Source organism: Notamacropus eugenii, chromosome 2, assembly GCF_028372415.1.
Source record: "Notamacropus eugenii isolate mMacEug1 chromosome 2, mMacEug1.pri_v2, whole genome shotgun sequence".
Taxonomy (NCBI): Eukaryota; Metazoa; Chordata; class Mammalia; order Diprotodontia; family Macropodidae; genus Notamacropus; species Notamacropus eugenii.
In genome coordinates, this window is record NC_092873.1 from 392,011,603 (window position 1) to 392,035,025 (window position 23,423).

Below are 23,423 nucleotides of genomic sequence, written 5' to 3' on the forward strand. Positions count from 1 at the left end.
GAGGTAGGTGCTACTATACCATTTTACAGAAGAAGAAATTAAGACTGACAGAGCTAAGTGACTTGCCTGGAGTCACACTGCAAACTAAGTGACTGGGGCTGAATTTGAACTCAAGTCTTTCTAATTCCAGGCCCAGCTAGAATCCCTCCATTGCACCATCCAGCTGCTTTATAACTAGTCAGAAATTTTAGTCTTTTTGATGAGAGAGACAGAGAGAAGGGGGGGGGGGGAGATAGGGAGAAGGAAGGGAAAGATAGAGAGGGAGAAGGAGAGAGGACAGGCAGCGTAGCACCATGGAAGAAGTGCTAGCTTAGGAGTCAGGATGACCTGAGTTCAAAATATGTGATCCTGGATCACTGGCTTAACTTACCAGTACCCCAGGCAACTAAAACTGTCATTTACAGATGAGCTGCCAATAGTGTAATGGGTTTCAATAAGTAGTTCTCATCAGTGTCCAGAACTTCTCATAGGCAACTTGTTTGTAATGTAGCCTTAAAGTTTCCTTAGAAACTTAGAGGATGGGGCAGCTGGGTAGTACAGTGGATAGAGCACCAGCTCTGGAGTCAGGAAGACCTGAGTTCAAAGTTAGCCTCAGATCCTTGACACTTACTAGCTCTGTGCACTGGGCAAGCCATCTAACCCCGAATGTCTCCAAAATTAAAAAAAAAAATGAAACTTAGAGGATGAGTAAATTGTTCATGGTCCTATAGCCAACATGGATTGGAAGCAGAACTTGATTCCAGGTCAAAGGATCATAGATCTAGAACTGAAGGTGATTTCAGAGGCCATCTGAACTCCTTGTTTCACACGTGAAGAAAAAACTGAGGTACAAGAAAGTTAAATGATTTTCCCAAGGTCACACAGGTAGCAAGCATCAGATGCAGGATTTGAACCTAGGTTCTCTGAATGTAGAGCTTTTCCCACATGTTCTCCTGACCAAGGATAGACTGTTTTGGAACCCCTGTCCCGATTAAATCACAGGTAACACACACATACATACACACATATAGTGTTTGGGACAACTCTTTACACACATATATATACATACACATATGTGTTTAGATACTTGTATGTGTGTAAACATATATACACACACACATATATATATATATTTGTATCACCCCCAATTAAATGCAATTAACTCATCAGGTAAGAAAATCTCTGAGTTACAGAATTGATCAAAAGTATAAAACTGGCATGAATAATTCCTAGATAGATCTATTACTTAACTAAAAGTATAACCTAAGTTTGAACCAATTTTTTTTTTATTTTGTAATGTTTAACAATCACTGCCATACAATTGTGATTTTATCCCCCCCACCTACCCCCCACTACCCCCCTCCCTCCCCACGACTGCATACAATTCTGTATAGATTCTACATATACTTTCCTACTGAGTATATTTTCACTATAGTCATGCTATGTAGTCAGACTAAGATAAATGAAAGAAATCGTATAACAAATCAGAACATGATACACAAACACATACACATACACAAACATGATCTGCTACAATATGTGAGTGACTTCCATATTTCTCTCTCTGAGTGTGGCAGGCATTTTGCCTTGAGATCCTCCATTGGGATTTTTTTTTTTTTTTGGTAAGAAGTTCTTGTGTGAACCAATTTTTAGTCAGTTGGGAAGGAGTTAAAGTGCTTCGATCCACTAGATGATATCAGATGGCCAAATGCATCAGAACTGGTTCAAATAATGAGATTTCTGGACCTCTATATCCATGAAGGTGATACTAGGAGGAGCCTTGAAGCAACTGCTTTGGGAGCATTTGGAGAAGGCAGAGCCTGCATCAGAGGCGAGTGAAGTATGAAAAACAGGGCAAGTGTCACATTTCTCAAACCTTTCACTTCTCTTTAAAACATTAGCCATGTCTTGAAGAGCCCAGACCAATAACAAAGCATTCCAGCTGGTACTTCAGAGAGAATAAACTAGACACACTGAGGAAAAACAGCTTCAGTTAGCATGATTTATCTCTTTGAGGCCGAGAGACATGCAGTTTCCAGACTATATACAAATGTCCTGACCCTCAGGGACCTGGAGAGAGCTACATTATAACTCAGGAGGATTACTAGCGATGATAAAAAGACATCTCAAAGCAGTAGCTGAGATACCCTTTGGTCATGTGGGTTCTTTAAGCCTGAGCTCACTTTCTCCACTTGTGGAATAGTATAGCACAGAATTCTGAGGGGTTGAGGGGGCAGTGTGTTTGTTCCAATAGTCTTACTACACTATCTCAATAAATTCCCTTTTCTGAAAGCTAAGTCTGAGTGGGTTGTAATCAATGAGAAACATACTATTGCAGGCTTGTAACAATAGCCCAAAGAGAGAAGTAGTCAACTTCTCTCTGTGGACCTACCCTGCCAACTCAAGTAGGAGTTGGGAAGAAGCTCCAGGTCTGCTTGCATTTTATTCTGCAGTTATCTTGCTTATCTGTAGCTGTTTACCTGCTATCTCTCGCATTAGATTACAAACCTCTTGAAAGCAAGGACTGTTTTCTTTTACTTTTCTTCATCTCAGTACTAGCCCCTTAATAAAATGTCTGACTATCTCAAAAAATACTAACATCCTTTCCACAATACTACATTGACTAAAGCCATGAAGGTTAAAAACATTAAAAATTCTCCTTTATAAAGTTTTAATTTTTAACAAACTTAGATTTTAGGTTTTAAATTTCTGAACAAAATGTGTCCCTTTGGCTTTATCCATTTTAAATGAACTTAAAAAAAACACATAAAATGTCTATATAGATGAAGGATTAAGGCTGGTTATATGAATATGGAAAAACTTAAAATTAATATTGAATGAACATCATACGCTTATATGGAATGCTCAAGGAAAAATGTACTATCTTGGATTATTAGTTAAGTGTTAAACATTCCTTTTAAGTGAATACCCCTTGGGAAACTTAGTGTTGCTAAGAGGACCATCATCATTCTCTTTTCTGACATTTTAGTAATGATATTTATTGTTCTAATTTTGTAGTATCATGGTTTTTTAGTATGTGATCTCACAATTAGAGACTACTGAAAAGAGTAGTCACTGCGGGACACGACACAGCTGAACAAGCATTCTGCCTTTACTGCGTTGGCTCCTGTTTGATATTTAACTATGGAATCTTAGCATTTCACTGAGGTTTCCTAGTAGCACCATGTATTTGCAAAACAGTATTATAATAAGGAAATCAATTCATCCATAATATTTATCCTTACATTCATTTTACTATCCTTTCTATCCTTTAATATAGAGAAGAAAATTAACTGAGACATAAGAATGTTTCCAACTCTATCCTAGATCATCACGACCATTATCAGAAGCTAAGCCTGGAATTACATGAGGAGCCAAAGGTTGATTTAGCAAATCTTCAGAAAAGTCAAGAGGAAGCTTCGCCATCTGTTTGATTTACAGAATATCTTTTTCCAGACAACTCAAAGCCTTTTGCCTTCTTTTTGCAGATGTGAAAAATGAAGATGGAAAGGTTTTTGTGCTGTCAATTCTCTTCCTCCCCCTCTACCTTCTTCCTGATTTTCCTCCTTTTCCTTCTTTCCCCTCCCCCTTCCCCTCATTGTCTCTCCTTTTCTTCCTTCTTCCTCTTCCTCATAGTCATCAAGAAGTATTTATTAAATGCTAATTGTGTGCTAGAAACTGTGCTAATTTCCCCTCCTCCCAAAAAAGACAAAGCATGCTCTCTGTCCCTAAGGGGTTCATATTCTAATAAGTGGGATAATATTCAGCATGGTAGATCGTAAATGGAAAGTAATATTCAAGGGAAAGGCAATATGGAAACAGCTATATACATGTAAGACAATTTGAGTTTGTTCTCCAACTTGCCAACTGCCTATCTGCCTCCCACTCTGGTCTTTAGTTTGGAGGATGGAAGGGAGAAAAGGTGAACCAACAGGAAAAAGGGAAAAGGGAAATTTTAGAGTCATTTCATTCATATCTTCTCAGAAGTGAGAGAATACATTTAAGGCTGTCTCTCCCCCCCCCCCAACTGGCATAATACTTCCCTTTGTCCCCAGGTCCCCTCTTTCCAATCCCCATATCAAGTGCTTCTCTTTACTATTATGCTACCGGGTTGTCAAACCAGATTTTTGCAAAAAATATTCGATCCTGTTTTCAAGACTGGAATAGACTAAAGATCGCACAGACTCAGATCCTGAATCTGGAATGGCATGAAGCAGCACTGCTCTAGCAAATACTCAGAAACAAGCAAGAGGAAACCTCTCAATCTGATTGATTTACAGTGCCTTTCTTTAGACCACTCAAAGCCCTTTGCCCTCTTTTTGCAGATGGGGAAACAGAAGACAAAGAGATGCACAAAATTCTTTCTGATCAAAAAGTACTGTAGAATATCATTGATAAACCCAGTCATAGTGCCCTAATTGATTTTAGAAAGTCCTATCCCCAAATGTCCTGCAATAATTACTAAGTCACATAATTTCTTAACCTTTCATGATCTTTTTGCCTAGGTTTTGAGTTTCTAGCAAGGGAGGCATATCCTTTTCGAACATTCCTAGGGTTCCCAGAAGCATCTTGTACTTTTCCTTTAAATGGGGTGCAATTCTACACCACTTATTAGGTACTTCTGTTGTACCTCTTAGTGATGTACAGACTTACCGATCCAACAGTGCCAACAAGGTAAGTCGATCATACCAGACTTTAATCCATTTGCCAGGAAAAATGATAAATTTGTAGAACTGTTCTCGGTTAAATTTTTTGGGGGCTGAGGAGCATGAAGACTCTTCCAGGTCCTGACTCAGATGCTTTTAAATAGAAAAGAAACAATAAAGAGAGGGTTTCACATTGACATATTATTACTATGATCAGAAATTCAAACTTTAAAATATGGGAAGCAGATGTTCAGTTTCAGGGTTTTATAGGAACATGTTCTCATAAAATGGATAAGTTAAGAAAAGGGTTCTAACTGATGGGAGGGTATTTCTTACCAATCTCACAACTGATTTTCTGTAGCCCTAATGATACATACCTGAAATTATGCCAATAACATATCACATCAACATACCACTGTTAATTAAAGACAGAAATTGCACGCAAAAACAATTTTGCATAAAATGAGAATCTGGCAACAAAACTACCTTGTAGGATTTGCTGTAGAAATGCAGCAAGACATTTCATTTATATATTTCAGTGCTTTAAGGATCTGTGATTTTTGTCAATATAACTCCCAACAATAAACTCCCAACAAAATCTTTCCAGTCTGTCAGGATCTAGAAACTAGGCACTGCTGGTATATCCTTCAAGAATTTAGGTCACTTATGTAACCAAATGAGCCACTGCTATAAGACTTGAGTGAATGTTTAGTGGAGATAATAGAAAACTTCACAGTTTAATGGGAAAAAAACATTTAATTAATATGTAATCCATAAACCAATATTAATTCAGTATCTGCAATGTTTCAGGTACTAGGTGCTGGGGACATAAATACAAAAAATGAATCAGCTCCTGTTCAAAGAACTTCAAGGAACTTCAGTTTCATTGGGGGTTACAATATCTTCACTCATAAGTAAACTAAAATAGAGCCAAACAAATACGTGCAAATATAACAAATTACACATATATAATATTTTAAGCTTGAAAAGTTGTTTTCCTTGTTCCAATCCTGGGAAGTAGAAAGTACAAGCCCTAATCTCTCTCCTGAAGTGTAACGATCAGCCATCCCTGTCTTCTCAACAATTCTTCTCAAATTCAGCACATCCCAAACAAAACTCATTATCTCTCCTTTCTCCTTAACTACTTTATTATTGTCAAGAGCACCACCATCCTCCCAATTTTAGATAGCAACCTTGAGGTCATCATGCACTCCTCATTATCACTCCTCATAGCTGATCTACTGCCAAGTCTTGTCATGTCTACCTTTCCAATATCTACACACACACACACACACACACACACACACACACACACACACACACACACACACCTCTCTCTCTCTCTCTCTCTCTCTCTGCCCACAGTTTAATTTCTTTCTAGTTGGCTTGACATGCATTGCATGGGAGTTACAGGGCAAAACTGTTCTGTTCCCACCCTCCCTCCCCTCCCCTGCCAAGGGCCAGTTCCAAATTGGCTTGATGTGGGATTTGGGTACACAGGTTTTGTGCCCTTTAAAGAGTAAGTGTTCCAAAGGGATAATAATGAACTCTGATTGGTGGACACCACACACATCTCTTTCTCTACACTCACACATTAACTACCATAGTTGAGGTACTCATTACCTCTCCCCTGGAAGCAAACACTTTCTTACGAGTCTCCTTGGGTAGCAAGGGAAGGAGAAATAAGCATTTATGAAACACCTACTACTGTCAGGCACCATGCTAAGCATTTTACAAATATTTTATCCTCACAACAACTATGGGAGGCAGGCACTATTACCACCCCCCACTTACAGTTGAGGAAAGTGAGGCAGACAAGTGATTTGTTCAGGGTTATATAACAAGGAAGTGTCTGAGGCTGGATTGAAACTCAGGTCTTCCTGACTCCAGGTTCAATGACCACTGAATCACCCATGGAGCTGTGTTACTTAACTGCCACAAGTCAGATCCAAGTCTCTCTCTCTCCAATCCAATCCATCCTTCATTCAGCTACCAAGGTGATTTTTCTAAATTATAGGTTTGGTCTTTTCAGTTCCTTGTTCAACAAGCCCCCATGCTTCCCTATTTTTTAACCTCTATAATACAATATAGACTTCTCTGTTTAGCATTTAAAACTCTTCACAACCTGGCCCTTTTCTAAAGATTTCTAGTCTTCTCAGACTTTGCATTTTAGAGTCCAGCTTCAACGGCCTGCTGGATTTTCCTTGAATATGATATACCACTTCCCACCTCAGCTTTTTTATCATCTATCCCCTGCATTCCTGTTCCTTTACCTGTCTCTTAGTTTTCCTGACTTCCTGAAAGACTTAGTTCAAAGCCCACCTTCTGCTGGTGACCTTCCACTTCTAGATTATCTTCCATTGACTCTTGTCAACCTGAAAATATTTGGTTAAAAGAGGCAAACAAGCTAAATGCATATTGTTTATTCCCTTAAAGCTAGCAGTTACATGACCATGGAGTCAGAAGGAAACCTCTGACTGCCTGATGGAAGAATGACCAGGCTGAAATATACTTTACCAGGAGAAAGGAATTTTCTTAGTTGTGTAAGTTGTAAATTCAGTGAGAAAAGACAATTAGCAAGGTAGAATCAGTTGGGAATTAAGATCCTAGGATATCTGTTTTCCTCTGTCTCTGCATATCAGGATAAGAAATATCCCACCATTCTTGTTGTAGGCATCCAGTCATAAACAGGTCTTTGAAATTGCCCACACAGGAAAGGGCATTTTTAGAGCAAAACTACGCAGTCTGATTGATTAGTTTAGGCTTTGGCCCTTATTAAAAGTCCAAAAATAATATTAAATGTCATCACTCTTTATGGATCTTTTTTCACATGTGTATTCAGTTATTTCCACATTGTCTCCTCTTTTCAAAGGTAATCTTCTTGAAGGTAGTGATGGTCTTGCCTTGCTTTACATCCCCAGTGCTTAGTATAGTGTCTGGCACATAAGAAGTACTAAATAGCATTTGTTGACTGAATGAGAAATAGGACCCATTTTAAGAAACTCTAATATAAAAAAATAATGAATTAGATAAGGTGAGCACTGATATCCAGGGGCTTCAGTTTCTTCATTTTACAAATAGTTGAAGTAGATACCCTTTATACTTTTACTAACACCCCAGGATTCTAAGGAAGCTTAATGTTATAGAAGGTTTTATCCCTTATTCAAGCAATGAGTTGCTCTAATATATAGCTGAAATGTGATTGAGCACTTCTACTGCCTGGGAGTATACTTTTGCTCAGTCAATCATTCAATTTAGGCTAATGCTAAATAAGGGCAGCTAAGTGGCACAGTGGACAGAGTTGCCCTGCCTGAAGTCAGAAGACTCATCTTTCTGAATTCAAATCTGGGCTCAGACACTTAGTAGCTATGTGAACCTGGGCACATCACTTAATCCTGTTTGCCTCAATTCCTCATCTGTCAAATGAACTAGAGAAGGGAATGACAAACCATTCTACCATCTTTGAGAAGAAAATCCCAAATTGGGGTCACAAAGACTCAGATGTAGCTTAAACAACTGAACAAAATGTTGAACAGATATATAGGAAGAGCTGAAAAAAAGTCTTTCTCCTGAAAGACAGAGTTGGCAAATTTCCATGGTGAGACAGTATTAAAGGGCCTCTTAAAAACAATGGATACGGTAATAGGAATAAGCAACAATACCTGGGACAAATGACAGTTTTTCTGGCCTTTGACTTCTCAGTTTTGTAATAGAGATAAGCATCTGATAGCTAAGGTGAATCTTAATGAGAGAATACTTAAAATCATCTCTGAACTATAACAATCATCTCATTCTCCATTTCACAAAGTCAATTTTCCAGATAACATAAGTTTATCATTTTAAATATCCTAACTCATTTTATTTTAACCTTTATGGATGGAAATATTCCTAAATAAACTACCCACTTCCCTGACTTCTTAAATAATGTGCATTGAATAAAAATGGATATTTCTTTGTTGTCTCACACTTCTCCCTATGAATGTCAGCAACTTTATTTTGCTTTGCTCTGGAAGCATCTCAGAACTTTTTGTCCCTACCCTTAATAGCCTAAGATCTCTATAGGTTTTGAGTGTCTTTTGTTTAATTCTAAAGAGTCTTTCTATATAAATGTAAGCTCCTTATGGACAGGAATTGTTTCATTTTGTCACTATTACCAGCACCTAGCACGGTGACTTCAACACTAATAAACTCTTAAAATTTTGAATCAATTTAAATTTATTGAATTCCTGTCAAATTGTCAACTGTTATTCCTGCATTTTGCTGAATCTTCCCAGTTCTAATGTTAATTTTTTGTTTTTAATTTGCTGCATGCTAGGAAACATTGCTAGAATTTCATGTAAATAAAATTTAATAGGCTCTGAATGAAAGACTGAGAGATGCTGTTGTGAGCAAATTAAGAGAATTTAGTTCATATGTTAGTGACAGCTATTACAGCTTCCCAAAGGCCTTTTATGCTTCCTTTCAGACTCCAGCTTATCTTTTAGACAGATAAAATTGTGGAATATGTTACCTCTGAATAAGTGAAATATTGCTTATTTCATTTAGATGGCACAGTTGAATTTGAAATCAGGAAAACTTAAGTTGGAATCCTGCCCCAGATACCTCCTACTTGTGTGTCCTTAAGCAGCTTATACCATCATCATCATCATCATCATCATCATCATCATCATCATCATCATCATCATCAGTATGGTAACTGAAGGCTTGCAAAATATTTTTATAATTATTATCTCGTTTTATCCTCCCAAGAATCTGAGAAAGTAGGTACTATTATTATCCTCATTTTACAGAGGAGAAAAACTGAAGCAGACAGAGATTAGTGACTTGCCTAGAGTCACACAGCTAGAAAGTGATCTCAGTTCTTCCTGACTCCCAGTCCAAAGATCCATCCCTGGTTCCATCTCAGCCTCAGTTTCCTCATCTATAGGAAGAACAATCATCGCATCTACTGCACAGAGTTGTAGTGAGGATCTCATGAGACACCATATAAAGTGCTTTATAAACCTTAAAAAGATATATAAGTGCTTGCTGTTCTTATTTCTGTTCTTGACAGAAAGGTTCAATACAGAAATAAAGTACAATCAAAGTTCAGTTATTTGAAATCCAATTCTCAGCACCCTCTGTTTTCTGGGATAGCTCTGGCCCCAGAAGTAGGAGTGGGAAATGAGAGGGTGGTAAGACATATCTCTCAAATCCCTTTGTAGGCAAAGAAGCACTTTTTTCTTGAGTGCCAAGAAATACCTAACAGCTGACAAGAGCCTGAGACTTGAAGATCATATTTGATATGCTGTGATTGGTGAGTTACCTGAAGAAAAGAAAAGGAATTCTCTGATTGACTGGTGTTGACTCTAAAGGTCAGCCTTTCTGTGCTGAGAAGCATGAAAAAGTGACAAGTGACCAAAGAAACTAGAACAAAGAAAAATGAAAACAAGAAGAGGGAAGGAACAACAGATGTCAGCCATGAGAACAATCACAGTTGGGGCAATTAAGAGAAATGACGGGGGCAGCAAGCAACAGACACTTTAACTGTAGGGAAAAAGAAACCAAAGGATGAGGAGAAAGAAGTTGGACAGCTCTTCTATGGGAGGGGGGAGAGAAGGGGGATGGTGGCAGTGGAATAAGCAGCTCTCTAGGTTGCATTTTATTGTTCTCAAAGGCATCATTACGACATGCTGATGGGATGCTGATCAGAAGAGGTCAGCAACTAAAGGCAGGAGAGGAGATTCACAGTATAAAGTATCAAAGAATGTTGGAGTGATAGCGAAGCATGATACAGTCAAGCTAGCGATATAGCAGGCTACAAAGTGTGCACATATAAACAGCTCAGTGTGTCATCAAAAATCATATCCTGCTATTCATTCCAAACTTTCTCTATTGAAAGGATAAGGGAAGAATCACAAAATAATTCTGCTGAACCTTTAATGAGAAAATGGGCATTGCAAATGACTCTAGCTTTCCTCAAATCTCAACTCAAATAGTATCTCTTGCATGAGGTCTTCCCTAGCTATTAATGCCTCACTCTGAAAAAATTATCTTAAGTATTTATTCTGCATATCCTTACATGCGTAGATGTCTCCTTTGAGAGAAAGTGAGCTCCTTCAGACAAAAACTGTTTCATATTTTGTTTTTGTATCCCCAGTTATAGACACTGTGCACTGAATAAGCATTTGTTGATTGATTTATCTGCCTTAAAGGATAAAAGAACTCTGAAAGGGCAGCTGCTCCATTACTTTGTAGATTCTCAAATCATCCAAATATGAATCAGTGCCAAATGATGAGTCTCTCCATAAATCAGGGCCACCTAATTTATGATATTTGAGTAGTTCCCAGTTAAAAGAACTGAAGATTTCCCATCAAAGACCTAGTATTTATGAAAAAGACAAAATGTTTTATGAGTAAATGTAGTTAACTGAGATGTATGTATTTTCAGAAGGGTGGCTTTGCTATCTCAAAATGAGAGTATTAAATGGATGAATAAAGTGAAAAGGGACCAAAAAATTATGAAAGTAAAAGAATTTTATGGAATTTTTGGAGAATGAATTTCTGAGCATATTCTATCCTCTAAACAGTTTTATAATGGTGAAGAAATCACTCTGTATTGACAATTTCTCTTCTGGCAGCAAATTGTATCCCCTAGGATTTAAACAGAAGAAGAAACAGCTTTCTCTACGTTTTCACATTGCAAGCACTGCTGGTGATTAGAAATTTTGATCATCCTAGAATTTTGAAAGATATTACTCATGTACATATTGTTTACAAAGTGCAAGTTCATATATATATATGTATATTTACACATCCATATGCATGTACATATATGAAACTTAAATGTTTAATTCCCTTTTCTGTTGCATTAAGTGAAAAATAATTCTGTAAATAATAGATTTAATTGAAGAGAGTTACATTTTGCTGAGCAAACAGGATTACTGAGCTAATTTTATGTGTTTTTAAAAACCTTTTTCTCCATCTCTAAGTTTGCTTTGCTGTGTTGTTTCCATAATAAGAAATACGGTTACAGAAGAGGTTCCATGAACAAGTGGATCTGTCAGTCAGAGACTATATGGGATTTTCAATGTTCAAACATTAAAGACACTTTGTAAACCATTCCTTGATAAATGAATTCTGTTCAGTCAAACATTAAGGAGTAATTGATTATGGGGTAAGGGAACAAGAATTTATTAAGTACCTACTACGTTTCGGTGCTAAGCACTTTACAAATATTATTTCATTGAATCCTCACAACAACTTCAGGAAATAGGTACTATTATTATACCCATTTTTCAGATGGGAAAACAGACTTAGGTTTAATGACTTGCCCAGCATCCTACAGCTAGTAAATGTCTGAGAATGGATTTGAACTGAGGGGTTTCTGACTTCAGGTTCAGGTTGCCCCACCTTGCTGCCTCAATAATATCAGCAGAAAGGTTTTTGGAGTAAGCCCCTCTCCAAATAGCTTAGCAAAAAATCTTAAAATGCTAAAAGATACTTCTTCATACACCATGAAAACAATGCAAATAGAAGTATGGTTACAAGCTGATAAACATGTTCTTGTAGGCCCATGTGTTAGTAATGGAAATATGATGACATGTTCTGATGAGTTCTCATAAGATAAATTCCTCAGACAAAAAGCAAAGATGATTTTCCAAGAAGTAAGAAATCCTTGGGGAGAAAGCTATAGGTATAGATAACAAAATCCTGACTGAACAATAATGATAATGAAAATAATGAGAGGCAGCATGACAGGGATGATATAGGACTGATCTTAAAGTCAGAAAGATCTGAGTTCAAGACTTGCCTCTCATAAATGTTGATTACATGATTCCGGGCGAGTCACTTAATCTCTCAGTCTCTTGGACAACTATCTGAGACTACAAATTATAGTCAAATTACCGATCTGTATTGGGGTGGGAGGAGTTTTGAGAATGGGAATTCCACACGCCAGTGAAATTCCAGGTCAGAAGAGGAAATAATAATTACAATAAAAATTATGATGATGAATCATACTGCTATGTCTTATTAATCATTTAGTTTTCAAGGGTTACATCAGGCTATATGGCTCCACTGAAAAAAGTCTCATGGAATCTTTCTCCAATGATATATAAAAACATTTTAGATTCCAAAAAATACAAAATTCTTAATGTATGCAAAAGAAATGTAGAGATTAAAGACTGTTAACTTGAATCTAGAAGTCCATTGAATCATCGGATGAAGGTAATACACACACATATATTGATACCCTAACACAATGATCAAAAAGATATCAAGGAAAGGCTGTGACTGAATACATAAAAAGACAAACTGGCATCCTCAAATAAAAGATGAATGGGAAGAACACATTTAAAGCAAGTAAAACCTACACAAGTTTTAATTTATACTTTAGGAACTATACTGAATATTGCGACAGATTTGGAAAATAGCCTAAAAGTATTCATACCATATTAATGAAACGAACAGTATATTACCCTAAGGTAGCTATAGAAAGATGAACATTTCCATGACAAAAAGGAGAGAGAGAATTAAGAGGCATTCTTAAAGTATATGATAAATAAAACTTGTAATACTTTTAGATCAAGCAGATATCATTTCATGAAGCAGTAGTAAAGACTGATAATAGGTTTATGTTCCTGGATTTGTCAAATATAACTCAATGGAACATATGAAATGGCAAAGGTCTAAGAGAAGAATTCAACGATTTCTCTCCACAGGTGACATTCTCATGAACTCAGACAACAATGTGATGAACAAATGACTGAGTCATTGGATTTCTTTGTTGAAATGGAGTTTATGATGACAATTCAGGACCAGGTTATTTCCAATGGAAATTGCAGAAGGGTTATCCTTAAGGAGAGGGTTTCAACTCATGCTTAGAAAATTGGCAAAGGTAACAAAATATGAGAATTATCATTATCAAAAGTTTATGGAAAGACAGATATTCTAAAAGCATTGTTGGGAGAGCTATGAATTAATACAATAATTTTGGAAATGAATTTGAAATCATTCAAATAAAGTGACTGAAATACTCCTATCATTTGATCCAAAGACCCTTTTCATTTTTGATAAAATTTGCTTTTCCCTCTATCAAGGAGCACAACCCCAACCATTCTCTTAGCCATCCAGGCTCACAACCTATGGGTCATCCTTAACTCTTCGCTCTCTCACTCCCCCCATACTCAATTAGTGGTCAAATTCTGTCATTTCTATGTTCTTAGCATCTTTCATACATACATACTTTTCTCCTTTGACACTGCAAACACACTATTGCAATTCCTCAACACCTTACATCAGGATAACAAACTAATGGTTTGCCTCCCTGCCTGAAGTTTCTCCCCACTCCAGTTCATCCTCAACAATCAGATTGATCTACCTAACACACATGTCTAATCTGACAAGTAAGTGGAATTTTCTGCCCTGAGGATATTATATGCCTTATGACCTCAGACTAACCTTTATGGGTTTAATCAATCTATTTTGAATCTGAAAGTATTCCATAGGCAAATTAGTTTGGGAAGCTGTGGTCTAAATATATGTCTTTCCTCCTACCATATATCAGTGTAGTGCCCTCTACTGACCTACACTGGGAAAACACCACAGAAATGAATTTACCATTGAATACCATTGAATAGAGAGATAGGATCCAATTTTACCAGCTTTTCAAGAGACCCCATGATAATCCCTTAGTTAAAGAACATGACCTACTGATATATTAGGAGCAGTGATATTACAGTGTACCCGTGGGGTTTCTGACTGGGTCCTCCGAGCAACCATGAGTAAAAGCTGTTGTTGGAGGGCACTCAATGCTGGCTCCCCAGAAGATGGTTCTTGACTTGCAGAAGTTGTGGTACTGGAGGAGCTGAAGTGTCTTTCACTACAAATAGGTAAAAAAGAAAAAAAATAACAATATTTTGGAAATGATGGTAGTTATTTTAGTTCACGTACACAAGTGCAACACACACACACACACACACACACACACACACACACACACACACACAAACATAAGCTGAATGATTCCCCAGAGTCTCGCTTTTGGTGAATGTGAGCTCTCTGAGGGCATAGATTATTGTTTTTTTTAATTATTATCTTTGATGTGTATCCCTAGCACCTAGAACAGGTTCTTACACATAGTAGGCAATTTAATAAATGCTTGTTTAATTGAAGATTGGCACTGGGAAGACCATAATACATATAGAAAAGATATTCCACAGCAAAAGATAACAGTCAATTTCAGCCACTAAAGGAATCACCTTGCTTATAAACAAGATTATTATATGATATACAGGTTGCACTGTCTCCTAGGATCACTCAATGTTTGGTAGCCTGGGGGATAATGTCAACTTTTTACACTTTAATGGGCAGGAAGTTATCAATAGTCATAAATTAACTCCTTAAAACTGTGCATAGTGGCCTGAAATCCTGGGACTGTACCTGCTTTGTGGAAGCTATCTAATCCTCAGGATACTCTATTTTAAACACTTTCATTTTCCTTCCCAGCAACTGAAATAATATCTTTCTATCCAACCTCCCTTTGAAACCAAGTTTTCTCAAATAAGACAGTTAAATTACTATGGGTTGAATTCTATATCCCTCCAAATCAATCATAAACATATTTATTAAGCACCTATTATGTATCAGGCACTCTGATAAGCAGTTGGAATACAAGTATAAAGAAAGAAGACATCCATACTGGGAGTGGTGTAAAGCCCTAAGAACCTGAGGAGGGGTTGCTTTCTTTAATTACTTTTCCACTATTCTCAGCTCTCCCCTAATTGTCCTGGACCTTCTCTCTCACACATATTGGCTTATGTTACTCTGGGCACTTTCTTTCCCATGTGGAACGTACTAACGTGGAATGAAGAATCTTTGTTCTTCATAGACTGAGATGGTTTTCTGTAAATGGGAGCTAAAATATTGTCCTTAGGATTTGGTTGGTCCAGAGGTCAAGGGTTTGAACTGGTGGCATAGCTTCTTTGTCACCTGATCATAAAAGCCTACCCTATGGAGATCTAGGATATTTGAAGTTTAACAGGATTCTCACTGCCACACAAAATGCTTTTCTGATCCAGTATTGCTGCCACGGTGAATGTGGAGGCAGACAGGGTTAGCATCACTTTTTTAAGAGTAATTAAACAATTATAATTTTAATATTTTATCACAAGTCACTTTATTGCATTTTCATAAGCTACAGGTATTTCATTATATTCCAAAATAGACTTGAATCACTCGTATGAGTTAAGTCTGGCCTAGAATATTTGACATTAATTTGTAGGTTTCAGTCCCAATGATACTGTGGTTCTCAAAGTTGAAGCAGGGGAAAGGAAATGTGGATAAAAGAGAAAGCATTTATTTCATCCTGTATAAAACAAATGCTATTCCTACCAGTTGGAGTTACAAAACTCTGCCATTCAGATATCCCACATCTGTAGGGCTCCATCATCAGTGCCTTCAGAATTAGAATCTCAACCCAGGGACTTGTAGTCACCAGCACATACTCAAGCTCCCTGGGCAACCTGTCTTTATCTGCTAGCTTCTATGTGCCATCATAACCCTCACTCTCTCCTCACTCCCTCGGAGTGAATGAATACAAACAAATAAGTATGTTCAATGTGGTCCATGCAGAATGTTCTCTCTTAATAAGATGTTGATATCCAATAAGTTTTCTTTACATTTGCACATGAAGTATCCCAAAACATCTTAGTATAGTTTAAGTTTTACTAAGTTTAAACATTTAATAATAATTAAATAATGATTGCATTTAAGTAACAAATAATATAATTACATGATACAATTTTATAATAATAATAATTAAGCTTTACTAACTTAAACTACACTAAGACTTTTGTAGATGCAGATCTGTTTATATATATATATATATATATATATATATATATATATATATATATATATATATATATATATATATATATATATATATATATATATATATATATATATGTACTGGATTGAGAAGTCAGAATGAAAAGATATCTCATAGGATTGTGGTTGAAATAGAGGCATGTGTAGAATAGAAATGAGGGTTGTTTAAATTACCATACTGATGACTATGCATTCTGGGGTAAAAGGAAATGTAAAGGTTCTCTCTTCTCCAGTTTATTTGGGGCTTTATTTATTTCTTAGATTTTCCCTCCTCATTCTTGGTTCCACTAGTGAGCACCATATCTGAGATGTGTCAAATTCCTATTGATTTTTCTTGGACAATACATAAATGAGGCAACTGATCAGACACAGTGCTTGACTCGTTTGTATGCCCTCTGTTACTAATTTACTTGTGACTTATTTTTTTCTGCCTTTCTGCCTAGGTGTGATTGAAGATTCAGGTTTACCTTCAAAAACAATTAAAATCCTTTGTGATCCACACCTAAAAATAACCACAGGTTTTAGAAGATTAGCACCTAAAACATGCCCTCCAATTGCTTAGTGGCCTGCACCCAAGTAACTCCAGTGAACAAAATCCTTGATTCATCTGCTTTCAGCTGCCATACTACAAAAGTCTCACCAATCTCTCTCCTTCTAGTACTCACACAAACATTCTACTTCCTTTCTCCATACGTACAAACTCACTATCTGTCCAAATTGTATCACAAAGTTAACGCCAAGGGCCAGCCTCCTAACATTCCCACTTCACTGATTACTAGCATCAAGAGAACATCCCGAGCATTTCTTTATAGCTCGGTGGGCAATTCATAACAGCAGGCAGTTGGGAGGCCTCTTTGACTTGGATGTACAATTGTTTTCCTTATTAGCTCATGCAGCATTCAAGAACAAAGAGTATCAAAAGAAGACAAAACAATGAAAGTGAAGAAGGTAGGGGGAATAGGGCACAGGTAATACTAACAAAGGAGCCAAATCTGGACCTGGGCAGTTGCTGAATTCCCTGGTCATTTACATATTGGCAGAGAAAAATCAATGGGGATTTGACACATCTCAGATTTGGTGCTATATTGGTGGAACTGAGAATGAGAAGGGAGGGTCTAAGAAATAAATAAAGCCTCAAGTGATTAGCAGGAGAGAAAATGAGTACCTTTCCTTTTACCTTCAAATGCATGCTGTCAGTACAGTGATATAAACAAATCTCCATCTCTTTCTGTTTTCAACCATCATTCTTTCATCATTCTTTATTTGCTAGCATAGAACTAGAGTCTATTGCATACATGCATGTACAGATGGACCACATTTAGCATGCACATTCACTTTATACATGTTCCACATAGAATATACACATATATAATTATTTGTAACATGTAGTATATGCACTATGCATCTGCATTTGGTACAGAAGTATATCTGAATATGTGTGTGTTCGTCCTTCATTGCCGAAGAAGACCATGCCATCAGAGAAATAATGACATGACTTGCACTTGATTCTGTATGCAAATGTAAACATCACCCATTTTAAGGATTTGTCTATATATACGCACATGTATTTCATATGTATATATATATGTACACACATATATATCACATACATATCATGTAATATTTTGAAGGTTTCCTAATAAGAATTTCCTATTTTTGAAGAGGTAGCAAGCAAGTTTTTTTAAAGAACTGATCGGCCACAGTCACATGGTAAGGTAGGACCCCACCAACTGATTCAGGAGGGGCAGTGTGGTGTAGTATACAGAAAGCCAGCCTTGAATCAAAGAACATGTAGCTTAACATCATGCCTCTGAAACATACTGGCTGTGTGATGCTAGATAAGTCATTTAGCATCTCAGTGCTACAGGCAATTCTTTAAGACTATACATTGCAGAGGAAATGATTCCTGGTCCTTGTAGAGGAAGCTTCTCCAACTAGGGGTTCTCTACATCAGTGAAATCACAGATCTTGTCCTCTTCCCAAAGATATGATCATGAACTGCAAATGTTCGAAGGTGGACTCTGGGCATTTGACAATGTTAGACTCCTATTGGGTCATTGTTTATATAACTAATCATTGTCAAAACAACCAGGCCTCCCTATTACTGAGTCTACCACATCCAAATCTTTTGAGGGACAGCACTTTTCCCTACTGGCAGCCAGAAGGCTCAATGGATAGAATGCTGGGCCTGAAGTCAGGAAGACTCATCTTCCTGCATTCAAATCTAGTCTCAGACACTAGTTGTCCAAGTCTGGGCAAGCTACTTAACCTTGTTTGCGTGTTTCCTTATCTGTACAATGAGATGGAGAAGGAAACAGCAAACCACTATAGCATCCTTGCTAAGAAAATTCCAGTGTAGGGCAGAGTTAAGAAGGCAGAGTAGAAGCAGTGACCTGACTGAGATCTTCCCCCAAATCCATCAAAACACCTGGGAAAAAAATGACTCTAAATAAGTTCTAGAGCAGTAGAAGCCACAAATCACAGAGTGCAACAGATTTTCAGCCCAAGACCATCTGGAAGGCTGACAGGAATGGTCTATTGCACTGGGTTTGGAGAAGAATGCCTTAAAAAGTAGAATTAGCCCAATGGAAAAGGACGTCCAAAAGCTCACTGAAGAAAATAATTCCTTAAAAATTATAATAGAGCAAATGGAAGCTAATGACTTTATGAGAAATCAAGAAATTATAAAACAAAACAAAAAGAATGAAAAAAAATAGAAGACAATGTGAAATATCTCAGTGGCAAAACAATTGACCTGAAAAATAGATCCAGGAGAGATAATTTAAAAATTATTGGTCTACCTGAAAACCATGATCAAAAAAAGAGCCTAGCATCATCTTTCAAGAAATTATCAGAGGGGAGGAGCCAAGATGGCGGAGTAGAAAGACATACATATGCTAGCTCCAAACCCACAGTCCATAAAATATCTGTAAAGAAGAACTCCAAACAAATTCTGGAGCAGCAGAAGCCACAGAACAATGGAGTGGATGAGATTTCTGTTCCAGAGAGCCCTGAAAACCTGACGCCAAAGGTCCCTTGCGCACCGGACCCAGAGCAGAGCCCAGCCCTGCCTTGACCACGTGGCACCAAGAGCAGCAGATCCAAGCAGGCTTCAGGGACAGAATCTCTTGCAGACGTGTGGGTCCCTCCACCCACAGGTGACAAGGGTCGGTGAGAAAGTCTTTTTGGGTGGCCAATAGGGCAGTGGGGTGTCCCCGTGGCTCGGGCCCCCTCAGGAGGCAGCAGCGGGGGCAGCAGCAGTGGACAGGGGCTCCCCAAGCAGGCAGGAGCCAGGATCCATTGTTGAAGATCTCTGCATAAACTCCCTGAGGGAACTGAGCCCCATGTGGCGGCCCTGCCCCCACCTGAGCACCTGAACTTAATCTCACACTGAATAGCAGCCCCGCCCCCACCCAAAGCCCTGAGGCTGGGAAGCAGCATTTGAATCTCAGACCCCAAGTGCTGGCTGGGAGGATCTGAAGGCGAAGTGGGGGTGGAAAGAAAACTGAGAAGTCAAGTCACTGGCTGGGAAAATGCCCAGAAAAGGGAAAAAAAATAGAAGGTTACTTTCTTGGTGAACAGATATTTCCTTCTGTCCTTTCTGATGAGGAAGAACAATGCTTACCATCAGGGAAAGACACAGAAGTCAAGGCTTCTGTATCCCACACATGCAAAATAAATATACCATAGGCTCAGGCCATGGAAGAGCTCAAAAAGGATTTCAAAAATCAAGTTAGAGAGGTGGAGGAAAAACTGGGAAAAGAAATGAGAGGGATGAAAGAAAAGCATGAAAAGCAGATCCACACCTTGATAAAGGAGACCCAAAAAAATGCTGAAGAAAATAACACCTTGAGAAATAGGCTAACTCAATTGGCAAAAGAGGTTCAAAAAGCCAATGAGGAGAAGAATGCTTTCAAAAGCAGAATTAGCCAAATGGAAAACGAGGTTCAAAAGCTCACTGAAGAAAATAGTTCTTTCAAAATTAGAATGGAACAGATGGAGGCTAATGACTTTATGAGAAACCAAGAAATCACAAAACAAAACCAAAAGAATGAAAAAATGGAAGATAATGTGAAATATCTCATTGGAAAAACAACTGACCTGGAAAATAGATCCAGGAGAGACAATTTAAAAATTATGGGACTACCTGAAAGCCATGGTCAAAAAAAAAGAGCCTAGACATCATCTTTCATGAAATTATCAAAGAAAACTGCCCTGAGATTCTAGAACCAGAGGGCAAAATAAGTATTCAAAGAATCCACAGATCACCGCCTGAAAGAGATCCAAAAAGAGAAACTCCTAGGAACATTGTGGCCAAATTCCAGAGTTCCCTGGTCAAGGAGAAAATATTGCAAGCAGCTAGAAAGAAATAATTCAAGTATTGTGGAAATACAATCAGGATAACACAAGATCTAGCAGCTTCTACATGAAGGGATTGAAGGGCGTGGAATAGGATATTCCAGAAGTCAAATGAAGTAGGACTAAAACCAAGAATCACCTACCTAGCAAAACTGAGTATAATACTTCAGGGGAAAAAGTCTTTCAATGATATTGGAGACTTTCAAGCATTCTTGATGAAAACACCAGAGCTGAAAAAAAAATTTGACTTTCAAACACAAGAATGAAGAGAAACATGAAAAGGTAAATAGCAAAGAGAAGTCATAAGAGACTTACTGAAGTTGAACTGTTTACATGCCTACATGGAAAGAAAATATTTGTAACTCTTGAAACTTTTCAGTATCTGGGTAGTGGGTGGGAATACACACACACACGCACACACACACACACAGAGACAGAGAGCACAGGGTGAATTGAAGAGGATGGGATCATATCTTAAAAAAATGAAATCAAGCAGTGAGAGAGAAATATATTGGGAGGAGAAAGGGAGAACTGGAATGGGGCAAATTATCTCTCATAAAAGAGGCAAGCTAAAGACTTTTTAGTGGAGGGAAAAAGAAGGGAGGTGAAAGAAAAACGTGAAGTTTACTCTCATCACATTCCACTAAAGGAAGGAATAAAATGCACACTCATTTTGGTATGAAAACCTATCTTACAATACAGGAAAGTGGTGGATAAGGGGATAAGCAGGGTGGGGGGGAAGATGAAAGGGAGGGCATGGGGAGGAGGGAGCAATTTGAGGTCAACACTCTTGGGGAGGGACAGAATCAAAAGAGAGAACAGAAGCAATGAGGGGCAGGATAGGATGGAGGGAAATATAGTTAGTCTTATACAACACAACTATTATGGAAGTCATTTGCAAAAGTACACAGACATGGCCTATATTGAATTGCTTGCCTTCCAAACGGAATAGGTGGGGAGGGAGGGATGAAGAGAAGTTGGAACTCAAAGTATTAGGAACAACTGTTGAGTACTGTTCTTGCTACTAGGAAATAAGAAATACAGGGAAAGGGGTATAGAAAGTTATCTGGCCCTATAGGACAAAAGAGAAGATGGGGACAAGGGATGGGAGGGATGACAAAGGAGAGGGCAGATTGGTGATAGGGGCAATTAGAATGCTCGGTGTTTTGGGGTGGGGGGGGGCAAATGGGGAGAAAATTTGGAACCCAAAATTTTGTGAAAATGAATGTTAAAAGTTAAATAAATTAATAAAAAAAATTTTTCTTAAAAAAAAAGAAATTATCAAGGAAAACTGCCTTGATATTCTAGAATCAAAGGGTAAAATAGAAATGAAAGAATCCACTGATCACCTCCTGAAAGTGATCCCAAAAGGAAAACTCCAAGGAATATTAACCAAATTCCAGAGTTCTCAGGTCAAAGAGAAAATGTCACAAGCAGCCAGAAAGAAACAATTCAAGTATTGTGGAAACACAATCAAGATAACACAGGATTTAACAGCTTCTACACTAAGGGATTGCAGGGCTTGAAATATGATATTCCAGAGGTCAGATATCTCCAGAGGAGATAGGATTAAAACCAAGAATCACCTACCCAGCAAAACTTAACATAAAACTGCAGGGAAAAAAAATGAATCTCAATGAAATAGAGGACTTCCAAGCATTCTTGTTGAAAAGACCAAAGCTGAATAGAAAATCTGACTTTCAAACACAAGAGTCAAGAGAAACATGAAAAGGTAAACAGGAAAGACAAGCCGTAAGGGACTTATTAAAACTGACCTGTTTATATTCCTACATGGAAAAATGATATTTGTAACTCATGAGATGTTCTCAGTATTAGGGTAGAGGGAATATGTACGTGTATATATTTATACATATATATATACACACACATACATAAACATATCCATATATGCATATACACATGTGTGTATGCGTATGTATGTGTGTATGTGTATGAACACGTGTATGTGTGTATATATATTTATAGGGGTGTGTGTGTGTGTGTGTGTGTGTGTGTGTGTGTGTGTGTGTGTGTATGTAGACAGAGGACACAGGGTGAGCTGAGCATGAAGGGAAAATTCCTAAAAAAATAAAATTAAGTGTTGAGAGGAATGTTCTGGCAGAAAGAAAAAGGGAGAGGTAGAAAATCATTTCACATAAAAAAGGCAAGAAAGCTTTTACAGTGTAGGGGATTGGGTGGATGTGAGAGGGAATAAGTTAGCCTTACTCTCATCAGATTTAGCTTAATGAGGGAATAACACACATTCAACTGGGTACAGAAATTTAACTTACCCTGCAGGAAGGCAGAGGGGAAGGGGATAGGAGAGAAGATAATAGAAGGGACAGCAGACTGGGGAAGGGGTAAGCAGAAGCAAATACTATTGTGGGGAGACAAGTCAAGGGAGAGAATGGAATAAATGGAGGGCAGGACTAGATAGAGGGAAATATGGTTAGTCATTCACAACATGACTGTTATGAAAGTGTTTTGGATGGCTACATATGTATGACATATATTGAATTGCTTGCTGCCTCAGTGAAGGTGACTAGGGAGGGAGGGAGGGAGAGAATG

General features: G+C 37.8%; 1 protein-coding gene across 1 annotated transcript in view; it reads right to left on the minus strand.

Annotated features, from left to right (window-relative positions):
- Window positions 1-23,423, minus strand: part of PCNX2 (pecanex 2) — a 395,633-nt gene that overhangs the window by 282,176 nt on the left and 90,034 nt on the right. Inside the window, exons 9-10 of the mRNA XM_072647501.1 lie at window positions 14,319-14,487; window positions 4,633-4,778 (exon numbers count right to left, since the gene is read on the minus strand). Coding sequence (XP_072503602.1) covers window positions 4,633-4,778; window positions 14,319-14,487 — 315 coding nt within the window. The remainder of the gene's footprint in view (window positions 1-4,632; window positions 4,779-14,318; window positions 14,488-23,423) is intronic.